This window comes from Carya illinoinensis, chromosome 4, assembly GCF_018687715.1.
Source record: "Carya illinoinensis cultivar Pawnee chromosome 4, C.illinoinensisPawnee_v1, whole genome shotgun sequence".
Taxonomy (NCBI): Eukaryota; Viridiplantae; Streptophyta; class Magnoliopsida; order Fagales; family Juglandaceae; genus Carya; species Carya illinoinensis.
The window spans coordinates 1690825-1712793 of record NC_056755.1 but is presented as its reverse complement, the minus strand read 5'-3'; the positions used below and the strand labels follow the sequence as shown (position 1 = coordinate 1712793).

The following is a 21969-nucleotide window of genomic DNA, read 5'->3' as shown; positions in this document are numbered from 1 at the left end:
AGATGAACGTGACATAACAAGTGTCCAACCAATAGAAGTTTGGACAGCATTGATGACCTGTGTTACCGACAAGGCCTTATTAGATAACCGTTTCTTCCTTTTTGTTTGTCTTGTGGGCAATTGTCTTTGGCATTTTTTTTAAGAATTCCAGGTCATGCAGCTGATCTGGAGGTAATTCATGAGTGAAGGTGCATTTCTGAGGTAACAAAATATATATTTCCAGATGATATAAGTTCTTCTTTCTTCATAAAATTGATAATCTCAAATGCTAATATTCAAACCAACTACATATTGTGTGTTCAAGGGAGAGACTCAATTGGACAACATGGGTGCAGTCCATCTCCTCAAACAATTGATCTTTTCTGGTTTAGAACCATGCCGCAGAGATACTATCGCATTTTTCACAATGCTAGCAGGAAGTAGTAGCCTAAAGCTATTGGCACGGAAATGAGTATGCCAAAAATTACCCTGTAACAAGAACAAGAAGATATCTCAGATTATTAAGCCGAACCATTTGCAGCAGAACTCAGAACTGAAATTTGAGATGCCTGAAGCATTTGTCATTACCCGGTGCTTAATATGTCCGGATTTATGTCATACTCTTTTGCGAAAACAAATGGAACAATTCCTTGAGGAAGTGCCGCCTGCAGCACAGACAGATTATATAACCTTCTTGGCTGATTGTACTCTAGAGTAAACAAATTATATTGTGGATTATAGGGCACTTGATTCCCGTAAAGACTGGGGCCATGGTGTCCCATAACAGGTTGTCTAGAAAAAAATATATATATATAACAAATTAAGCACCTGCACAATAGCCTCTCTAAAGACTTTGCCCCTTAGTCCAACGGCAGTTGAAGACAGAGCCATTAAGGCAGGCCCCATCAAGAACTTCATTCCCATGGCTACCACTGCCATTCGTTTTCCACATGCTATTATGCTAACACGTGATGCCATGAAAAGACCTGTGATGTGATCCATTTGAAGAAGTTAACGATTCTTTCAAGGGTCGACCCTACTAAAATTTCTATGGTACAGAATTCGTATATGTTTACTCATACCTAAGCTGAACATTGCCATTCCAATTCCCCCATTTGAAATTATGATTATTGATTGTTCGACAATTTCTGGCATTGTGATTCCCCACCTGCAAAATTGTCAACCAAATTGCTCTTTCTGAGATCAATGATATCGTCAACAATCTGTTTCGAGTGGAATCTATGATGTGAATTATGTTTTTGTAAGGCCCTGCAGGCTTACTTGTAATGTATGCTTGCCCAAATTAGACCAATTGAAGTTGCATGTGTATTGGGGTTTCTTATAAAGTTCTTCCCCACTGTCAACAGAATGAGCATGGTTTTGGTTTTCCTTGCAGTCCTGATTCTCGCTACCTCCACTTTCACTTCCTCTTCTTCTTTTGTTTGTGCTTGCTGGGGGATTTCTGTCTCTACTTAAAAGCAGCAACCCACTTTTTACTAATGTGAATATATATCAGCAAAAGTGAAAACCAAGATGTGTAACATATGCATCATTGTGTTATGTATTAAATTTCATTTGTATCCTGTACAAGATAAACCTGATGCATGGACAATATCATGGCAAAGACTAACTTATAGGCTACTTTATTGTAGTACATGACATACATTTGTTGATGTTATAAGAGTACTTAACATAAAACGCTTCTGGAAGATTTAACTGGTCACATGCAATTGAAGTGGAGAGTTATACTGGAGAGAGGAATTAGAAAAACCTTGAATTCAGAGTGGGCCAATGTGATTTATCTTAGGTTTCTATAGAGTTGACTAGGCAACATGGTTTAGCTATTGCTGCTTAGGAAGTCCAAAATTGGAATTCAGGAAAGATGGTTTCATGCTGTCAAAGCTATTATATGCCCTATGTAAGTGAGGCTTTGAATCACTATCCTTTGCAAATGAAAACTCTGAATTCCTACCTGGGGCTTCTAATGCTGGTGTTACAGGGGCTGCTCCCTTCGTGGCACTGAGCTCAAATAAAAACAACAATAGATTGTACCAGATTAGGCTTTGTAAGACAATTATCTGGGAAAGGAGCACAGCTGCTTCATCCCCATACATGGCTGTCAACAGTGGAAGTCCTAGGATCAAAGTGTTGGGAAGTGTTGACAAAGAGATACCAGTTATGATCCAATTCAAGTCTCCTCGGGAGCTGACTTTAGTAACTGCTGTCAATACCAGAAAGGCAATTAGTTTCTGCAGTAAGTCTGCAAGTATGAGTTTGAGGTTCATTTTGTAGGGGTTGTTGGTAGAGATCACTTGGAACGATAATAGTGGAATCGAGTATTTTGCCACAAACTTGTTTATGCCTGCACATTGATCTGGGGTGAAAAGCTTCCACCATTTCACTGAGATGTAGGCTATTATCATTACAACATATAATGGGACTGTGGCTTCCACAACATGATAAACATCGGCTAGAGAAATCATGATATTTAGTGATTGTAGGATTGAAAAATAAAACAAAACAAATCAGTTGGAAATGATTTCTGGGTGATAAAGGATGTTTTATGTAATCTTGGATGCTTTGTTAAACCATGAAAATTTAAGGTGAGGATTCCTGTTTTTGCAGAAGCTTCCTCAAAAGTTCTCTTATTTACCAGAAAGCCCTTAAGTTGTCAATGTTGGTGCCAGGATGCGAGCATCGTTATTGCCTTTTTATATAGGTTACTTTAAATTGTTGCGTTTGCCTTGTGATGTATTCTTTAAAGTACTTTTGGCATATATTTCTTTGCGGGTTCTGATTGTTAAGTGTCAGTGATGGACACAACTACGAATCTAAATATCAGGGCATATTTATAATTATGAATTAAAAGGTTGATTCCATCTTCACATGCTCTTGTTCTTTAGGTTCAGTGGTGGTTCTTTAGGCACAAGAGAAATCTATAGGCTGAGAAGGAGCTGAGATCTCGCCCGTTAGCATTTCTTGTTTAAGCTTCCCTTATTTTGACCATGCATGGCGCATCCACGAGATAAGAAAATGACCATGCATAGTGCATATAGCAAATGCCCTTCCACTAATATTCTTTTAGGATAATATAGCAAAATTCTGATAATCTGTGTCTTTCAGTCTGCGTACATGTTGCATATATGTTTGCTAAAAGATCTGCACTAAATATTTGCTTGGACCATGTTATCTGACAACGGTTCCTTTCTACGAATAATAGAAGTGCCAATGACCAATACACCCTTCCATGATTATATTGGAAAGTTTATTCTGGCATACGTATTTGAACTTATGATTTCGATCGTGTTTCTTTTTTGAGGTCTGAAATAACAGGGAGGAATAAAGAGTGAATTGCAAGAGAAGTAATCAGAGAACTGATTTATGACACTGGTAAGGAAGAGTTTTTGCAGAATTTGGTCAGAAGTGTGAATTGCAAGGGAATTTGCTTTTGAAATGTGAAATTTTACCCAAAAAGAAATCTCGTGCTTTATTTTCTTCAAGCCATCTTCTTTGAGACCAGAAATCCAATCTAACTGATATATTCAATAATGTCAATCATCAGAAAATAAAACACAATGCCTGTGACTGTTCTACCAAGGATGACAATTCCTCTTAAAAAATGTAGTGCTTTCCTTTCTTCAAGCCGACTTCCAACTTCTATGAAGCTGCAGAAGCAAATGGAAGTGGAATTCAATACTCCATTTAGCCAATCAAGGAAACGAGGGAGAAACTTCTGACAAAATATTGGTCATAGATACATGGTCAGGATGCAAAAAAGTATACAGTACTAATCTTATAAATGAGCCGATTGATACAACACCTGGACAAAACTTGCGATTGGAATTCACCATCTGATCTATGCGCTATCAGACTCATTCCCAGAATCTATATCCACCAATTGCGGGTTCTTGTACCCACTGATTTCCACCTGGTAACGCTTTTTGTCTTGAAGAGCCTTTGCTTCATATGGTTCTTTCTCCTCTGCTGCACATATAAATGCAAAATTATTTTGAAGCGAGTAGTAACACACCAAATAATACAAGCTGTAATTGGCAATTGCAAATCATATAGAGATAATGAGGGGCAAGACACAATTGAATTAGTTAAATCATACATACCAGTCATCTTTTTCCACTTATCTCCAAGTACCCTCCCCACCTCCGTAAACTGAATTCCAGGGTTGCTTTTCTTTACATTCTGTGGTCAGAATGATCAAGGTTAGCAATCTAACCGAGTGCCATGCACGACAATAACTACAAGTAGAAAATATATTAATTATTAAGGACACTTGTAGACTGCCTTTTTTTTTCATTGGTATGTAAACTGGCTTATTAGAAAAGGAAAAAAGAAAAAGAAAAAAGAACACTCTAAATTTCTCTATTTTCTCATATTATGATCATATAGATTCCCAGGTTGGCTATGTATAACTGGCTGGTTTTGGGTAACAAGAAATATCAATGAAGGTCCTGCATGGATGGAGGCATAATTGTTCTAACTACTAAAAATGCAAATTCAAAAACTGCCTCACTGGGGATATCTTCTTGCCAAGCCTGCATAACTGAACTGTGCACAACTAATTACATTATTCCTTGAACTTGCTTAATGCTATCAAACCCAACTCTCACCTCTCTTTCCATTTGTGAGAAGAACATGAAACCTGTCATTGCCCTCTTTGGTGCATTCGGATCCTTTTTCTTTTTCTGTTTCTTCTTTTTTGAACCATCTCCATCTCCATCCCTAGATTTCTTCTTAGAAGAAGTTGCTTTGGAAGATGAGGTCTCTTTTCTGATTTCCTTTTTTGCAGGCTTCTGAAATTTGGCACTCATTTGATGTGAGTAAACGAAGAAAGAAAAGAAAATACTCAGCAACAAAAGAGTAACCAAAGAAAACCTAATGATAATCCCCTTAAAACACTTGCAAATAAAATATAAATACAAATGGTTTACCTCTTTCTCATCTCCACTTTCACTAGCATCAGATTCCTCCCCTCCAGAATCATCAGTTGGAGAACCTCCATCATCTTTGTCAGCAACAAAATCTTCATCCTACAAGAAGTCACCATGTTCGAACACACTTATGAAAAAGTGGACCAAGGGACGTGCACAAGCAAATTGGGGCTTTGTCCTCTTCCATTGGGGGGGAGGGGGGGCGTAAAGCATACCAAAATACAAGAGGACAAGCAAGAGGCAGGAACACAAGCAGACAAGCCCAACAAGATGCAAGAGCACAGAAACAGGAGATAAGAACGCAAGAAGAAACACACCAACACAACATATAGCCTCAATAATGGATCCACAAGTACTCAAACAAGTAAGAGCAAAAGCTGATAAATGCACAAAGACAACGGCACAGATATCCCAGACATACCAGACAAGTAGAACACATGTGGACACAGGTGCACGAGCACAGAGAGAGAGAGAGAGAGAGAGAGAGAGAGAGAGAGAGAGGGAAAAGAAAGAGAGAGGATATATATATATAACACTAAAAAAGGGCTTCATTATGGGGAAAATATATGCCAGAAAAAGTCCAGCCCTCTTAAATTTGCCTGCAGGTTTATGACAGATCCCCCCCACCCCACCCTTTCTCCCTTAATTTTTTTTTTATTTAAAAAAAGAAAAGAAAATATAAAAACCTAAGATCTACCTCTTCATCACTCTCATCTCCACCAGCTTGATTCTTAATGCGCTCAAGATGTGGGTCAACAGCATCATCTTCTTCATCCTGAAGAACACGTGCCACGCCATCGGTGGTTCGAATATCTCCCAGGTTCATAATTTTCAATCCCTTCCCACTGTATGAATAGCCAAAAGGTGAAAAATTGAAGATACCATTATGATTTTATCTGTGAAATGAGACAAGAAAATTAAAAAAGACCTGATGAAATCAAAAAGATTATGGTATTCATTCCTCTGGATGTTCCGAAATAGATGCTCTTGCTCAGTTCTCAGCCTTATAAGAAGATCGAAGTAATGCATATTTGAGCCGCCAGCAGCATGCCGCTCAAATTCAACATACTCAATCTATCATTAGAAATACAAAAAAGGTCAATCCCCAAGTGATGCACATCACAAGATCAGATCAATTATAACAAGTTAAAAGATCATACCTCTTCATGAAGAATGAGTGTAGGAGGTTTGGGAAGAAAGAAGAAACTCTTTTCAAGGGGATACAAGACTCCATCTTCAGCCTTCAATGATGACTTCACTGCATAACCATCTTGACAGCTACGGAATTTTCCTGGTTTAGTAACTTTGGCACCGGACAAGCCACGCAATACTGTGGTGAACACTTCATGAATAAGTCCCTGTTTGTTTAAATTAAACCATCAGAGAAGCTCATGTGAATTCAACAAGCCCAACTCCCAAAAAATCATTTGCACCACTTTTATGCTTTGCTTGTTTCTAGTTTTCATGATTTCTTGCACTTTTTCCTTATGTTGTTTTAGGTGCATCTCCTGCATACTCCATGTGAACTTAGGTTGCACCCTTATAGCTTTTATTTAAAAGGATTGTTAACTTTCTGATGAAAAAAATTATAATATATACAACTACACTTTGCCTGAGCCAAATACAAAACATTACAAAAAGAAAAGAAAAGAAAAACCTAAAGAGCTGATAATAAGAAAAGATGAAAAAGGAAAAAAAAAATAGCCATAGATTACCTTATATGATGGTTCTAACTTGTCTTTGTACTTGATGTTCAAAAGATCTTCACTTATTGACAGGGTGCTATCAACTACAAAGTCAGTTTCAAACTGTGCAAAGATGAAGACAAGCAAATAAGTGCATGAGAGCACAACAATAATAACAAACCAATAGTGATGCAACGAACCTTCAAAATACCTGCAACACAATATGTGGGTACAAAGTTTGCCCTTTACGGATTGGTGGATCAAGAGTAACAACAACGAAGGTATGTGGCTGGTTAAACTGCATTAACACGGAACATGCCCATATAAATTTTGATGGATGACATTAATGATAAGAGAAAGTAATCAGTTGGCTGAATGCAGTAATAAAAAGCAGGATATGAATTCAGTATTCACTCTATAACACCTTTTTAAGTCTTTGCAAAAAGGAAAAATAATGTAAATTGAACATTCACATAAATAGCATTTCCACAAAATAAACCTTAGGAAGTAAAAACAGACGAACAACACTGCTGTATTGAATCTTGAAATCATTAGCCTGTCCTTGAAGCCGTAAGAACGGAAGATGAAGTTCAACATTGTAACGACCCCTGAAAATTAGCCATATATGAGGCAAGGCAATGTTATTGAAAGGTGAACCAAATTAACACATATACAGAAGTATATGGATACTGCATGGCCATCCATGCATGTGTCAAAACACCTACCTTGGCGTGAGGATTGCAATGCCCTCAAAGGTAACCACAGCTTCTTCGCCTCCAGCACCAACATCTGCCATTGATATGATTTTGTCACGGAAAACCTAAAACATAGTTGATGGACAAAACCTCAGTTAACAATCCTAAAAACAACACAATTTTACTGCAGAAAAGAAGAAACACACCTGAGCAGGAGGATGATTCTCATCACCAACAAATTGGGTGTTAGAATTAGGTATATGAAAACTTATCTCCATCAATGAATCTTTCTGTCACAACAACATAGAATTGCTCAGACACAAATGAATTAATCTGAAATCTAAAGCACTTGATGCCATCTAGAATAACCTTTTGCTATAACAATCTCTTTTCTTCTTTTTTTGAAGTAAAGCCTAAGTTTGAATTGGTAGCAATGTGATCGTGAGCATCCAATTGGTGAGAAAGCTGAACTCATGCGCTCGCCTCCGGAGCAGGAGATTGTGGGTTTGAGTCCCATCGCGATCGCTAATGTTTACTATTTTACTTATCAAAAAAAGAGAATGCTGAACTCATGCAATAAATAAAGGCATCAAATATAACCCACCAACCTCATTAGCTCCAGTTGTATCATCCACATGGAACTCTAAGAGTACATCATTTTTCCCTTGAAGCTGAGTTTGTGAAACATCTGCGAGAGATACCTCAAATGCTTGCTTTGAACCTACCAAAAATGTCAGCATATTACCTGCAAAAAGCAGCAGAGAAGACCAAAAATGATTAAGGCAGACAAGTAGCATAATAACTTAAGAAATCATATATAGAAGATAATCAACATGCTTTTAATTGTCAATATACACATTAAGAAAAATTACAAGCAATCATTGGAAAGCTTCAAATCAGTGAGAGATAATCAACTTGAATGGAAAAGAATGTAACTGACCATTTAAATCAACTTCTCCCCAATTAAGACCACTGACAGAAAGTTGCTTCTCTTCCGGGGTTATACCACAATTTTTTTGAAAGAAATTGGTCAAACTAGTGACATCCTACAGGCAAAGAATAAAATAGAAACACAAGGATTAGCTAGTTCTGAGCCTTCCTCTGCATGATTTACAAATTTGTTGTTTAAAACAGCCATAAAAATGCAGCAAATGCACTGAACAGGCAACTAACTGGCCAGCTTGTTTTTTTAATCGGTAAAAAAAAGTAAAAAAATGGATAGAGAATAAATTGATGCCGGTTCAACTTTTGTACATGTAAGAGAGAGGGAGAGAGAGGGTAGTAACCTGGTCTCGGAACCCAGTGAACTTATAGTATAACCCATCTTTGATCCGAACACCTAGTTGATTTGTCCTAGGGACCTTCATCCATGTCACCCCCATGATGTCAGCTTTATCAACTTCGATTGCCTTACCACCTCCTTGTTTCTTCCACAAAATCCCTCCTGAATGTACCTTAAGCTGCCCCGGATTCTGCATACAACATATGACAAGATGGGACCATATTTAGGCTGGCATCTGGTTTTGACAAAGTGTAAACTATTTGGGCTGAAAATTTGAGTTTTACCGCATGCAATCAACTGAAGCTTTAACGAGAGGTATCATAAGGAGGACATAATCAGTATCTATACAAGCTTCTTAAAGATATATTCCCCACCTCTATATGACAAGTATGCCAAAAAGACGACAACATTTATCTTCCTATGATTAATTTCTCTTAAAACACAGCATTTAAAATATTTTAAACTTTTCCTACCAGTACTCGCCAGTAGAACTTATTAAACTCAGAAAGACAGTCAATTACTAAAATGTTTGTGAGATGTGATTGCCAGGGGTTTCGGATAAGGCAAAAAGGGCCGGTCACAAGATTTTAAGATTTTATTCCTATCCTCATGCTACAAAGCAATCAAAAAGTTTAAAACCAAGATTTTTTTATATAAAATTGTACAATGAGAAGGTACACAACGAAGTAGGTTTCTAAGTGGAACACGCAGAGAAGGTACAAAGATAAGATTCGAAAGTTTATTGTTTGTCCTTCAACCAAACAGCTTCTAGCGAGAAGGTTCCAGCAATGTGATTGTGAAACTATTAACTACGGCAAAGGAATCCGAAGTCACAATCGCCATTTTCCCACGACCACTCAGCAAACAATACAGACCAAGATCAAATTTCTCGAAACCAAACCCAAAAGCAAAACATCGTAAAACACAATGTTAGGGTCAAAAACACCAAACAGCAGCCTCCAGAGTCACAAAATCCCAAATAATCATCTCGACTCCTCCCACTATCCCCATAAATAAAGCACCAAACCATAGACGGTTGGTTCATGATGATGAGGAGTTGCGTGTCGAAATAAAACCAGGGCTCCACAATAGGATTGAGAAAGGGCAATAAACCAAAGAAAGCAAAACCCCAGATTAAGCTCAAATATACCGATCCAAATGAATCGCAGTGAGCCAGAGAGAGAGAGAGAGAGAGAGAGAGAGAAATAGAATATCACTCACAGTGCCTCCACGACCTCCGAGAGAAACATTGTTGAAAAGGTGGCCGTCGGTCATGGCAGAGAATCGAGTTGTGGGGATGCAAAAAGAGTTCGGGCGTCGGAGAAAAGACTTGGCGCGAATCGGATGATGGTAAGCCTACGAACGCGTATACTTGTCCAGTAAATTTTAGGAGAAATCGAACACCATCATTGTCATCCTCCCTTATTTTGTATTAACGTTGAAATAATTCTATTTATAAGTCATATAATTTAATTTCAGAGAAGCTGGCCAAGATCATCGGCATGATAGAAAGACTGACTGATGGCCCAAACAAACCAACATGGGGTCAAAAGGCCGCGGCCAAGCTAACCATGGAACTCGAGGCATGGGCAAATGGGAAGGGAGGTGAGACCATTATGGGTGCCGAAGCAACTACAATTGCTTTAACGGGAGCTACTGTTGGTATTGAAAATGTCTTCAGTACTTTGATCCATTCCGTGGCGCAAAATTCATCATTTACTAACCACTCATTTGTTTATGCTATTTTGAGCTTTGCTCTAGCCCAAGCTATTGCATTGTTTGTTTTAATGATGACCTTTTTTTTAATCTCATTCGTGTTCCGATCTCTTGAACAAGTGGTGAGATGTGGCCCTTTAGTTCCTTGGGAATGAGAGGGGCAAGAAGAAAGGGTACCGTGTGGTTTGTTAAAAAATTTAAAAATTATTGCACGCCAGCCACCCTGGAATAATATGGTAGGATGTTGGTAGTTTATAGCATCAATCCTTAAAATATGGGTAAATACATTCAGCAATCTGAGCCACCAGAATCACTATAAGATTGTGGATCCCAAAATTTTGAAGCACGTTCATCTCCAGATTCGACAACGGGACAAGCAGCATTGGCGAAGTCCCTGAAACGGAGAAGTCCATGTTCTTCACCATAGCTAGCAGTAACAATTTGATACCCGTTTACAGCCAGGCCGGCACAACCAGAGCTTGTACTTGCTTCCTCGGTAGAACAGCAAATCAATGAGTTTGTTTGTGTAAAAGTATCAGTCTCCAAAACATTAACGTAAGAATCCTCTGGGCCTCCTGTAACTATTTTGTACGGATCCATGTGCAAGAATGTTACTGGGCCCCTGTGGCTCTCCAACTCCGCTATTGGTCCTGGGGTTAGTGTCTCCTGGTTTCTCCTAATATCCCAAAGCATTACGCTGCAGCAATAAGCACCTATTTGAGCAAGTGATGAGGGCAAAAACAATTGAAAAGTATGAAGAAATATACTTTTATCTCACCTGCCATTACCACCTGTGCAGATTAATGATTTTGAAGGCATTATCTCAAACGAGTACAAATTTGGCTGATAAACAGCCGCAGTCAAAACCTTTTGCATTGTCCTCAAATCAATTGAAATGACAGAGGAACCAGCAGCAACATAGACCATGGATTCATGGCACTTCATCTTTACTGGAGCGCCAGCAACAGATGCCATGCCCACGCAGCATGATGAACGAACGGCAGATGATGTTGCTGTATCCCAAACCCTCACCTATAAGAAATACTACCACTTTTAGATGAAAAAACCAACCATAAAATGATTATTGTGAAATTGATATCCGTTTTGCATTACACAATTCCTTAAATAACCTTGAAAAATGTGGCAAAATTCTTGGTTAACATTTTTTTTTTTTTTTTTTTTTTTTGCCTTCTTTAAAAAAGATCAACATTTTTTCGTCCTCTACCACTTTTTCCATCACTTAATTGCAAAAATGAAAACGAAGCTTATTCATTCCCCTAAGTTGAGGGTGAGATACCCCCATGTTCCCTGGGGATCGGTCGACCATCTTACTCAAGTAAACAGAGAGTTCATACAAATCAAAAAAGAGAAATGTACTCTTCTTTCAGAACAGCCAACATTGAGCCTGAAATTATTATCTTTTCTTTTTCTTAGTGAGCACGAAATTATTATCACAGGTCCACAAAATTATATAAAGATGGTACATGAGCAAGAAGTATATATTTCAATGACTATAGTTTCAAATGGCACCTGCTCCCCTAAGATAAGGACAGAGAATGGCGTAGTGTTGACATGGTGATCAAGAAGGGTTAAATGTCAAGTATGTCAGAAGCTATGACATAAATAAGTACTAATTCCATATCTTAACATGCATAATAAAATAGCTGACCAAATATCAAGTCCAATGGCTTAGTGTTACAAGCATTAACAATAACAGCAATAATACAAATTGAAGGTACCTTGGAATTTTTCGAAATGGTCACCAAAAGAGAAATTTTATGCCTGGAAGAATGATTAAAGCAAGAATAGATCAGTTTAATAACAAGAAATGGTCACCCAGAGCATAAGATTCCATTTTACTTGAGGGAGTTATTCGCCACGCGAAGTATCCAACCTTTATCAGAAATAAAACATTAAATAAAACTGAAATCTACAATTTTCTAAAAATTGTAAGAAACAAAACCCAAGCCAATAAACTATTGCTCAAATGGCATCTTCTATCCTTAAAGTGTGTGGTTGTGAAATCAAAACCCATTGGTGAAATTATTACATCACAAGCGTCAGTTCCAAAAAGTGGTAGCCTAAAGTATGTTAAGCCAAAGCTAATTTTTTCATTCATAATCATGTGAAAACACTCATTTTGACAATTCTTCTATCTACAACTATAATTGCCAATTCTTTTAAATATACAATTGAGCAAGTTGCATAATATTGGTGCACAATATTAAAACCTAAAAGATAGTTAGAATCAAATAATAAAGTCACATTTATTAAGTTTTAATCATAGAAAACTCATACCCAGCAACTGACATTAACTTTACAGGTTTTTCATGCCCATACAGAGTAGCCTTTAGCGCCTGCTGGCCACGCTTGCCACTAGAGTTAAGGGACCAAAGGCGAACAGTAGCATCTTCACCTCCACTTGCCAATACTTTTCCACCAACCTCACCTAACAATTTATCGGACAAGATAGAGACTGGGCCATTGTGACCTCTAAAACAACGTTGGCAAGAACCCTATAATGAAAGCATGAGACGAATAGATATTGAGGCTCTACAAAAGGTGGTCAATAACTAAAAAAGTTGACAAACATTCTCTTCGTACTGCCAATTAGAGCTATAATCGCCATAGAACAAATAAGGCAACAGAAATTAGCAATAATATTTGTTTATCCAATTGGTTCATAGCAGTTTATGCAAGCATGGAAGATCAAGACTAGAGATTGAAAATATCTATAAATTTGCAAGAGGGGTTTCAAAACATTATGAGTTTATGAAGTACCTTCCACCATAGACGAATGGTGTGATCGCAGCTTGAGGTGACCAAAATATTTTCACTACCTGGTGCATCACTTTTAAATAAAGAAGTTCCACCAAGGGAAAACAATCTGCATATCAAATAATTATAAACTACAGGTTAAGAAGCAAGCAATCTATTTTTTTTTATGAACAACATTTTACGTACGAGGACTGGAAACTTTCTAATGAGCTTCATATGATGCATAACATAGATTTAGGCTCCTGTTTTCATCATGATTTAGCAGAAAACAAAGACAGACACACATTATTTGAGACCACATCTATCTTTCATAAGAATTGCTATGAATTTTTTTTTGAGAGAAGTAATATAGTATATTAATCAAAGAATAGGCAAAAAGCCACGTTCAGTACAAAGAATGTCCTAAACTACGTAGGAACAGTAGAGATAAGGAAGTCATGTAAATTTTGGCCATTAAAACTAACAGCAACAGCCCAAGTACAAAGAGTTCTAAAGAAGAAAACTTTCAGCTCCTCCATTGATCTCTCTTTATCTTCAAATGTCCGTTCATTGCGCTCCTGCCACACGCACCACATAATGCATATCGGAATCATCTTCCAAATTGCCTTGATCTGGTTGTTGCCTCTTAGACCTGTCCAGCTAGCAAGTACCGCCACTACTGTTTCCGGCATAACCCAACCCAAGTCTAATCGACAGAAAACCTCATTCCACAACCCTTGAGCAACCTCACAATGTAATAACAGTTGCTATGAATTAAACTCGTATCTTCATAGTTCAAGATAAAATTCCTAATTAGATAATTTTTGCTTCAAAAACTATAGACGTGGAAGGTCCAAGGATGCAATTGCAGCCTGTTATTCTAAAAGATATGCAGAGCCAAAAGCATAGTCTTATGAGCCTCCCAATTCTTTATATGCTCTAAAAGCTTGGCAGGAAAGAAAACACTCCCACGAAAGGAAGCCACAACTAAATAATAAATTGCGAACAACACAACCTGATTATATGTTTTACAAGGAAATGTAAATGGCTTTGTATCTAATAATGGCAGTGATCAATATCTGCAACTGACTCTGATAAAGCTATAGATATTTTATTTTATTTTACAAGTAATATAGCTATAGAATTTAATCTATCACTGGATAAAATATTTTTTTTTGATAGGTAATAAAAATCTATCACTGGATAAAATATGAATTCTTTAAAACAAGAAAAACCATGTACATTCGCACCTCATACAAGTAATTCTTGCATTATGATCACTTCGCATGATGAAAGATTGCCTTCCGCTTAAACAGCTATCGATTTTCATCATTCCTATCATTGAGCCCTATTTAGCGGTATCCAAAGCCAATGTCAGCATGGATGTCAGAGAATTTGGTAAATACTCATTTTGCCACCCCTCCCTGTCCCTTTTCCTAGCAATACTCATAAAAAAAAAGAGTAAAAATGGAACAAAGGTACTATTCAATACCTTTTTTTATTTGTAAATAAGAATTTTATTCAAATAAGTGAAGCCAAGTACACGGGAATACTCAATACCTGTGAGAAGACAACATCATTTTTGTCCATTACTACATGGCTGTAAGGTTGCGGAACTGTATAGAAGTCGGCAACAAAGGGATCAACAAACTTGAACTGCTGCAATGCTGTGCGCCTCGCCATGTATGCATCCCTCACTTCCAATGCTTGTGAGGAGCTGGAAAGTATGTGATCAGGCCAACTGTCCCTAATGTGACATATACGAGATACCCATGAGTTAAAAGGAATGAGAGAGGAGAATGGGAAAAAAAATTTTAAAAAGTTATACACACGATTGATTTATTCCTCTATTTCCATTCCATAAGCCTCTATCAAAATACTTGGTTGCAGGAGACTGTGTGGCATTCCGAAGTTCAATATGGTCACTTGATTTCCCTCCCATAATGCCCCGTAAAGGACACTTATCATTATTGTCTAGCTTGAAGGTGTTAAAGCTTTTTTTAGTGTGTCCGACTAGTTGATATGAATATATTGGCAACTGCTATGAATTTGGCGAAAAAAGTAGGCGAAGCATAAATATATATACATATATATATATAGAGAGAGAGAGAGAGAGAGAGAGAGAGAGAGAGAGAGAGAGAGAGAGAGACCTTAACCAGCGGAGCCAGATGGAGTCAGAATAGGCGACGCGTTTGAAGTATTTGCAGGACATGGCCAAGTTGGAGAGGTCCTGTAGGTTGAGGTAGCCGGCACAGTGAGCCAGCGAGTCCACGTCCACATCCGTTATCCTTGTCGTCGATAGTGGTCGTGATGGATCTGCCTCCGCCATGTTTTATTCAAAATTGTCTCGAAACCCTAGAAATCGTTACTTGGAGGTGGAGGACTTTGCCGAAATTTTTTGAAGCTGATTAGGTATTTCTCTTAATTTCTAAGATACTGCGACGCTTCTCACGGTAACGGGAAGAATCAACGAGAGACATAATATCTGGTGACATAACAGGACAGAATAGGTTGAACAGTAGAACCTTGGAAATGGAGGAATCTTGAGTAACAAGCACAGATTGTCAGATTGTATACGACAATATGCACAAAGTCGTTTCGTTGACCATCGGATTCTTTCACCATTAACAAAGCCCGTTTGGATGTTAGAAGATGAGATCAACTCAATTTCTAATTTTAAAATTAATCTAAAGTCGAAATATCTAATTTTTAAATCACTAAATATCATTTCCTTCAAAACATTTATACACGTAACATTCAAAAAAAATTTCAGCAAGATCCATAATATTTTTTAACTTATAAATACAACTAAATTTATTTTAACATTCAAATACATTTAAATTCATCTTAGATAAATCCTACAAAACTCATTTTATCTCAACACATTATTATTCATATAAAACTCAACTCAGCCTAACATCAAACCAGAATTTTTTCTTATAATGTAAAGGCCTTGAAATAGAATTTTTTTTATTTAATATATTTTGTTATAATTAAAATCATAATTTGCGGGTTACATAACAATTTTTGGCTTTTCGTCAATTTAGCTTTAGGTGTATGATATTCGGAATGTTTGCGTAAAGATTACTCCAACTTGGTCTAAATTAAGAGTAATTATTAGGTAAAGAATAAAATGCAGTTTCTCCTCACAACCAAAACATATTCAATCTTTTTTTTTTTTCAAGTAAAAAATATATTCGACCAATCTGATACAAAAGTTCCCCTCTTGATACAAAAACAAAACAAAACATAATCTCACAACTGGTAGAGGCAGGCACATCTTTGCCAAGCCCATATATGCAAAAGAACAAGTTATTATCATTATTATTACTGACTATGAAATTTTGACTAAAATATGAAGACAACACTGTCATGAACTCTGGACTTCTGGTTCTGAGCCACACATTCAGAAATCCACATCAGGTTCCTTATCTCCTGCTCCCTCAACCTCATGTAGGCGAAGAAAACACCATAATGGAACTACAGATCCAGGGTATTACATGGTGAGTAAAGAGCTTATAATGGGAACAAATAATGGGGATACGGCTGCTCAATTGTCAAAATACAAACCTGCTGCTCGAAAGCTAAGCAAAGCCTTTTCACCTCCTCTTCGTAGAATGCCTTGTCTAGCATCTGACTCTCTCCATAAGATAATTTTGAGAAAATAGACTGATAAGGAGGATATTTTTCCATAACACCACGGACCTAAAATGGTAACCAAACAGAGAACTCTGGTCACAAACAGTTACATTAAAAGCATGTACAAGCCCCACAACAAATGCTTTGAAACTGCCAAAGCTCAAGAAACTAGAAGAACAGAAATAAGCTTTTTTTTTTTTTTCTTTTTTTCTTTTTTTGATATATAATTAAAGACTAGGAACAAGCCTCTATGTGGGCAGGGATTGACATAATCACTTGAGACACAAACTGGCCAATTTTTCATTCTGATTAACTTATAATTATTTAGCTACTTATTACTACAAATTTGCTCAGTATCCAAAAGAAAATAAATCAGCAAGCCAGTCACAAATCATTCAATACAACATAAGGCAGACAAATGTTTACTGCATTGAAGGGAATAAGGTCCTTTCAAGGACCACATACTGAAATAACAGGAGCACCATTCATGCCAGTATAAAATCTTTCTACATCTCATGATGTAAACTCAGCACATCTAAACTGAGGAATAAGGAAATAAATACCTGGTCAATATCCTCACAGACGGCAAGTTCCTCATGGCCATAGGGGTAACTGCTCAATGTAAGCAAACAATGTCAGAGCAAGCCAGAGAAAATAAAAAAATTAAAAAAAAAAGTGTCAAAGATAACATGGAAAATTACATATTCAACATTAAAATCGCAACAAGTTGAAGTAAAAAGCTTACAATAAACCGAAGTTAGAGTACAATTTTTTGCGATCATCGCGGGTAAGCTCGGTCCCAATGCTGCAGAAAAATAAATAATTAAGGACAACAGAAGTCTGCATGTAGTTGTAAGATTGGAATGATCAACCATGAGACAACTTGAATGCAAAAATTATTTAAAACAAGTTTCACCACAAGGGTTCATAAAAGAAAAAAAAAATGTGAAGCGAGTTTGTTGATAGAGGATTACCTGTTTATGCTAATATTGACAGCCCTTCTGTCAGCCTCGAAGGAGAGGAGGTCAGACATGATCTCTGCTGTTGCACCACCAAGTTTCTATACCAGAATGTCACTTAGAATTAAAGACACACAGGACATGCAAAAAAACCTTTATAAAATGCCTATAAAATAAATAAATAAAAATATTACTTTAGCAATCAATGTTCACCTGGCAAAACCTGTAAAAATCCTCTAGATATGCCTTGTAAAGGGTGTTCCTCATTATTTCGATGTTCATGTCATCCAAGTCCTACACAAAGAGGAAGCCAAAAGGAATAAAAATCAATGTTCTCCTACAAGCATCAAGCACATCGTAGCCAAACAAAATGATCATTCTACAGATGCTACTACTACCTTCAAGGAGAACTAACTTTTATTATTATTATTATTATTATTATTATTATTATTAGCACCGGGTGTCCGGGAACAACGTCCCGACTAATCCCGGGGGCACACAAGCTCTCAGCAAGAAGTTTTCTAAAAGTGCATCTCGGGTAATTCGAGGGAAAAATCTCCCGGTCCGATGGCCCCTAGAGATTGTTTGCACCTCATGGGATTTAAACCTTAGACCTAAAGAGAGCATACCCCCAAGCCCAAGGCCTTTATCACTTGAGCCAACCCCTAGGAGTTAGAACTAACTCACTCACTAATATAAATATAAAAAAGATGATACAAGAAAGACAATACATGATTTTCTAAAATTGCTCTGAGGAGTTAATACAATGTGACCTTCCGGTCCACATTACTGTGACTGACAGTAGATAATGTCCGCCTCAATTCCCTAGTATTACACCCTTCTTTAACAACTAGAAGATCAAAATTATCTGGTTGAAGAAAATAATAATACTTGAATAAAATAGGAACTAGTAGTTGATCATTTGGAGCACTGGTGAAGCAACACAATAATGTAGAGTCTCAATAAAGAAGAAAGACCATAAGATGCTTATGAAAGAAAACAGGATGTAAGAGGTGAGTTAAGCAAGGGTTACTAGACTGTACCTCTGATGTGATACACTCAGAGAAGTACGGAGCCAATGGTGTGTCAACAAGAACCAGCCTATAAAGTTCTCGCATATTCTGCGCCACTGCCAGGGTAGCAATGCTGATGACAACGGAGGAGATTAAGAATATATTTCATAAACCATCAATAAGCAATGGAAAACAGTATTTGGAGGTGAAATCACCTGTCAAACATGCCCAACGGATGGCATTTTTCCAAGAGCTCCTGAACATCTCTCTCATGCAAGGTTCCAGTGACAATCAGGACAACATTGTCTATCATGTGACCGTATCTGGATGAGGCAGCAGAAATGTATTGGTTTCATAAGTTCAAGCTATATTTTCCAGTTGCAATCATACCATGCTCGATTAATCTTTTCTTTTGAGTGCTTCAAATAAACATAAGCCAGTAATTCAAACAGAATACCCAAAACAAATATTTTTGTAGTGTTTATTCTTCTAAATTAATCCACGACTAGTAGTTGGTTTGTCAACAATGTTTAAAAAAAATAAAGAAATAGCACGAAATTAACGTTAACAAAATGACGAAGTCCACATACGTTATATACTCTAAGAAGGTTGACAAGGGCTCTGTCGCTTGGCATAACATGTGCTTATAATCATCAACCAGTTTAAGAGTGCATTTCTCCACAATGGTTGTTGTATGCAACGGGGAAGGTTCTGCAAGAAAAAAATGTTCAGATTAGCAACTAGCGACTTCACCCAAATTAAAAAGAAAAGAAAAGGCATAATTTAAGTACTTGCTTCAAAATCAGGAATTCGAAGTCATCCATATTCCATTCAAATTGAAAGCAGATTGATCTGGCATACCTATTAAAGCTATTATATTCATTATGTAAGGTATAACCATGAAAAGAGGAAGAAGCCGAGCTACAAGAAAAATTCCTGCTGCTACCACAACGAGAGATTCAACAACTAAAAGAAAGAAGTTAGGATCCCACAAGATTGGGGAGAGTTTTGGAGGGGCAGGACGAAACGCACCGTTCTGGAGGTAAGGCCCGTACTCCGTTGCGGAAAGGTGCATCTTGATGTCGTCGAGGGTTTCGCACTGGCACAGATTGTTGTAATCAGCGGCTGTGAGCAGCCCAGCCCGGTGGCCCCTGACGATCGCCTCCAAGTATCCAGCATGAATGTTGAAGGTGAGCGCTTCAAATCCGTACATTTTCCTCCAGAAATTTGCAACAAGAAAATTACAGCGATCTGCAACAAAAGGGTTTCTGGGGGATTTTCGACGAAAGAGCTAGAGGCCTGCTGCTGTACTGCCACGGACCCACGGTACAATTCAGATCGATCGAAGCCAAATTCTCCGGTTTATGATTAGACCAATAAAATATCGAAGTTCGAAATGGCGCTCTCGGCTATCGAAGATGGCTTGGATCTTACAGTTACGGGGCTGTGTAGAAGGGATGAACCTTTGGGCTTAACTCGAACCCGTGCAAGCTTAACCTGTCAGAGTCCGAGATTGGCTGGACCTTGGGCTATAGATGGTAGATTTAGGCCTTTTCGGCTTCAACCAGTGGAACGTATATCAAGCTTCACGCTAATGAAAAAATACTGTTTTATTTTAAAGAAATGATTAATGATATATAAAATTTTAAATACACAAATTTCGTACAAGTTTTTTTTATAAAAAAATATATTTTATTATATAAAAATATAAAAAATTTACAATATCTTGATGCGATTCACATTTTTATAAAAGACTTATACATAACATTACTTTTTATTTTAATGTCTTGGTATGATATTGTCTATAAATTATCAAATTCTTTATAAAAAAGATAATAGCAGTAATGTTGTAACCCATATTTTTATCATGCTTCATCCTGTTAGGTGAAATGTGATACTATTTATTACTTTCGAATCATCCTTTATATTAAAAAAAAAAAACAAAAAACTAATGAGCTATACCACCTTATTATAGTAGAATAATAAGAATAAGATGATAATGCAATTTGTAGAATTTTCCATAAATTTAAAGTCAATTCTGATCTCTTTATTTATATGCTAAACAATAGTAATAATCACCGTGGGATGGTTACGATACTTTTTCAATCTCTGCGTTTGGATACTAAAAATGCTTTAAATATTTTCATAATATTCTATTATTATTCATTATATTATTATTACTTTTTACTTATTTTTTATTATTATTCATTATTTTTTATTATTATTTAATATTCGATTATTATTTTTTCATTATCTTTTTACTGCTATTTATAATTATTCTCAACATTTTTCACTATTCAAACGTACGAACCACGTGTACTATACCATATATATTGTATTTGTCCCAGTTTAAGGCATATGTCAAATTATGGTATTTTATTTTGGGCAAGTTTGAAGATTTAATTTATTGGATAGAAATACATCGACAAAATTATGCCAACCTTCGCAATATTTATCGAGAAAACAATCACGTCTGCATCAACTCTATTACTATTCACTTTTGTCTCAAAATTCAGATCTGAAGAATTGAAAAAAGGGAAAAAATAGAAGATCATTATTCAGCATTCAACAATGGCGACTCCCGCACGTGATGTCAGGCGCAGAGAGAATTTTTAGCAGAAGCCGTAGGATGACGTGCAGGGAAGCCCCGAAAGACTGCTCGCCACTCGGCAGCCAGCGCCACGGGGATGACATACGCAACCGCACGAACGTAGATACAAAACACACGATTGAGCGAGTCCAGTCCAGATTGGCAGATTGATCATGCATGAACGTAATATCGGATAAAATTCAAACAATTTATCCGCCCGTTCACATTTTCCAAGAACTAATACTACTGTCTTACAGTAAGAAAACGATTAAAGCGCGCACATTCGCAGCTTCTGGAAATTAGAGATGGGCACGCAAGGCGGCTGGTAGCAGCTTCAAGCAGTATTTTCTTCTTGCTTTCTTCAATCATATTATATATATAAACGTGCGTACGTAGCTAGCTTTACACAATCACAGAATGTTTCCAACGGCCAACCGTAGCGGCGCTTACACGCTAGGCTGCATGATGAAAAAGTAAAAATGAAAAAAAAAAAGGAAAAAATGCATGGCGATGATGATGAACAATGCACGCGCGGATCGACCATTGGTGCCACATGTTTGAGGCGGATTAATTTTTTGTTTACTTGGATACGTAGCTCCTCTGATGCAACGGTGATGACACGTTTTCATCAAATACCATATAACATGATATATTGCTATTCAGCCTATTCTTAACTAATTATTTAGAATTGGATTTGATATTTTTCAT

At 37.1% G+C, this 21969-nt stretch overlaps 4 protein-coding genes and 1 long non-coding RNA gene across 10 annotated transcripts; 1 reads left to right on the top strand and 4 right to left on the bottom strand.

Moving 5' to 3' along the window:
- Positions 1–196: 196 nt before the first annotated feature.
- LOC122307609 (auxin efflux carrier component 8-like) lies at positions 197–3338 on the bottom strand. 2 transcript variants are annotated; one of them, XM_043120583.1, is made up of 6 exons: positions 1952–3338; positions 1261–1450; positions 1062–1147; positions 808–965; positions 568–644; positions 197–468 (listed from the first exon to the last, which is right to left on the bottom strand). In XM_043120583.1, exons 1-6 carry the CDS (start codon positions 2460–2462, stop codon positions 402–404), a joined length of 1089 nt encoding a protein of 362 aa, XP_042976517.1. In that variant the 5' UTR covers positions 2463–3338; the 3' UTR covers positions 197–401. The 2 variants fall into 2 exon arrangements, with proteins under 2 accessions (XP_042976517.1, XP_042976518.1); XM_043120584.1 differs by having other exon boundaries at positions 1261–1447.
- Positions 3339–3488: 150 nt separating this feature from the next.
- Positions 3489–9942, bottom strand: LOC122307606 (FACT complex subunit SSRP1-like). Of its 5 annotated transcripts, none has more exons than XM_043120578.1 (17): positions 9809–9942; positions 8592–8777; positions 8246–8351; positions 7914–8050; positions 7512–7595; positions 7336–7430; positions 7110–7218; positions 6822–6908; positions 6641–6733; positions 6086–6283; positions 5854–5999; positions 5623–5770; positions 4926–5024; positions 4605–4787; positions 4098–4176; positions 3800–3963; positions 3489–3712 (listed from the first exon to the last, which is right to left on the bottom strand). In XM_043120578.1, the coding sequence occupies exons 1-16, from the start codon at positions 9860–9862 to the stop codon at positions 3836–3838; spliced, it is 1932 nt and encodes a 643-aa protein (XP_042976512.1). In that variant the 5' UTR covers positions 9863–9942; the 3' UTR covers positions 3489–3712; positions 3800–3835. The 5 variants fall into 5 exon arrangements, with proteins under 5 accessions (XP_042976512.1, XP_042976513.1, XP_042976511.1 ...); XM_043120579.1 differs by having other exon boundaries at positions 3489–3709; XM_043120577.1 differs by having other exon boundaries at positions 3489–3644.
- LOC122307612 lies at positions 9799–10398 on the top strand. The gene is made up of 2 exons (XR_006241786.1): positions 9799–9937; positions 10067–10398. It is a non-coding gene; the product is annotated as an uncharacterized LOC122307612 (long non-coding RNA).
- Positions 10399–10484: 86 nt separating this feature from the next.
- Positions 10485–15700, bottom strand: LOC122307607 (probable E3 ubiquitin ligase complex SCF subunit sconB). The gene is made up of 8 exons (XM_043120582.1): positions 15211–15700; positions 14621–14807; positions 14311–14408; positions 13085–13190; positions 12602–12819; positions 12043–12085; positions 11082–11335; positions 10485–11000 (listed from the first exon to the last, which is right to left on the bottom strand). Exons 1-8 carry the CDS (start codon positions 15387–15389, stop codon positions 10592–10594), a joined length of 1494 nt encoding a protein of 497 aa, XP_042976516.1. The 5' UTR covers positions 15390–15700; the 3' UTR covers positions 10485–10591.
- A 520-nt stretch (positions 15701–16220) lies between these two features.
- LOC122308484 (V-type proton ATPase subunit d2) lies at positions 16221–20126 on the bottom strand. Its single transcript, XM_043121837.1, has 10 exons — positions 19704–20126; positions 19262–19382; positions 18887–18994; positions 18702–18804; positions 17872–17952; positions 17674–17759; positions 17445–17504; positions 17263–17311; positions 16631–16765; positions 16221–16540 (listed from the first exon to the last, which is right to left on the bottom strand). Exons 1-10 carry the CDS (start codon positions 19882–19884, stop codon positions 16409–16411), a joined length of 1056 nt encoding a protein of 351 aa, XP_042977771.1. The 5' UTR covers positions 19885–20126; the 3' UTR covers positions 16221–16408.
- Between the last annotated feature and the right edge of the window lie 1843 nt (positions 20127–21969).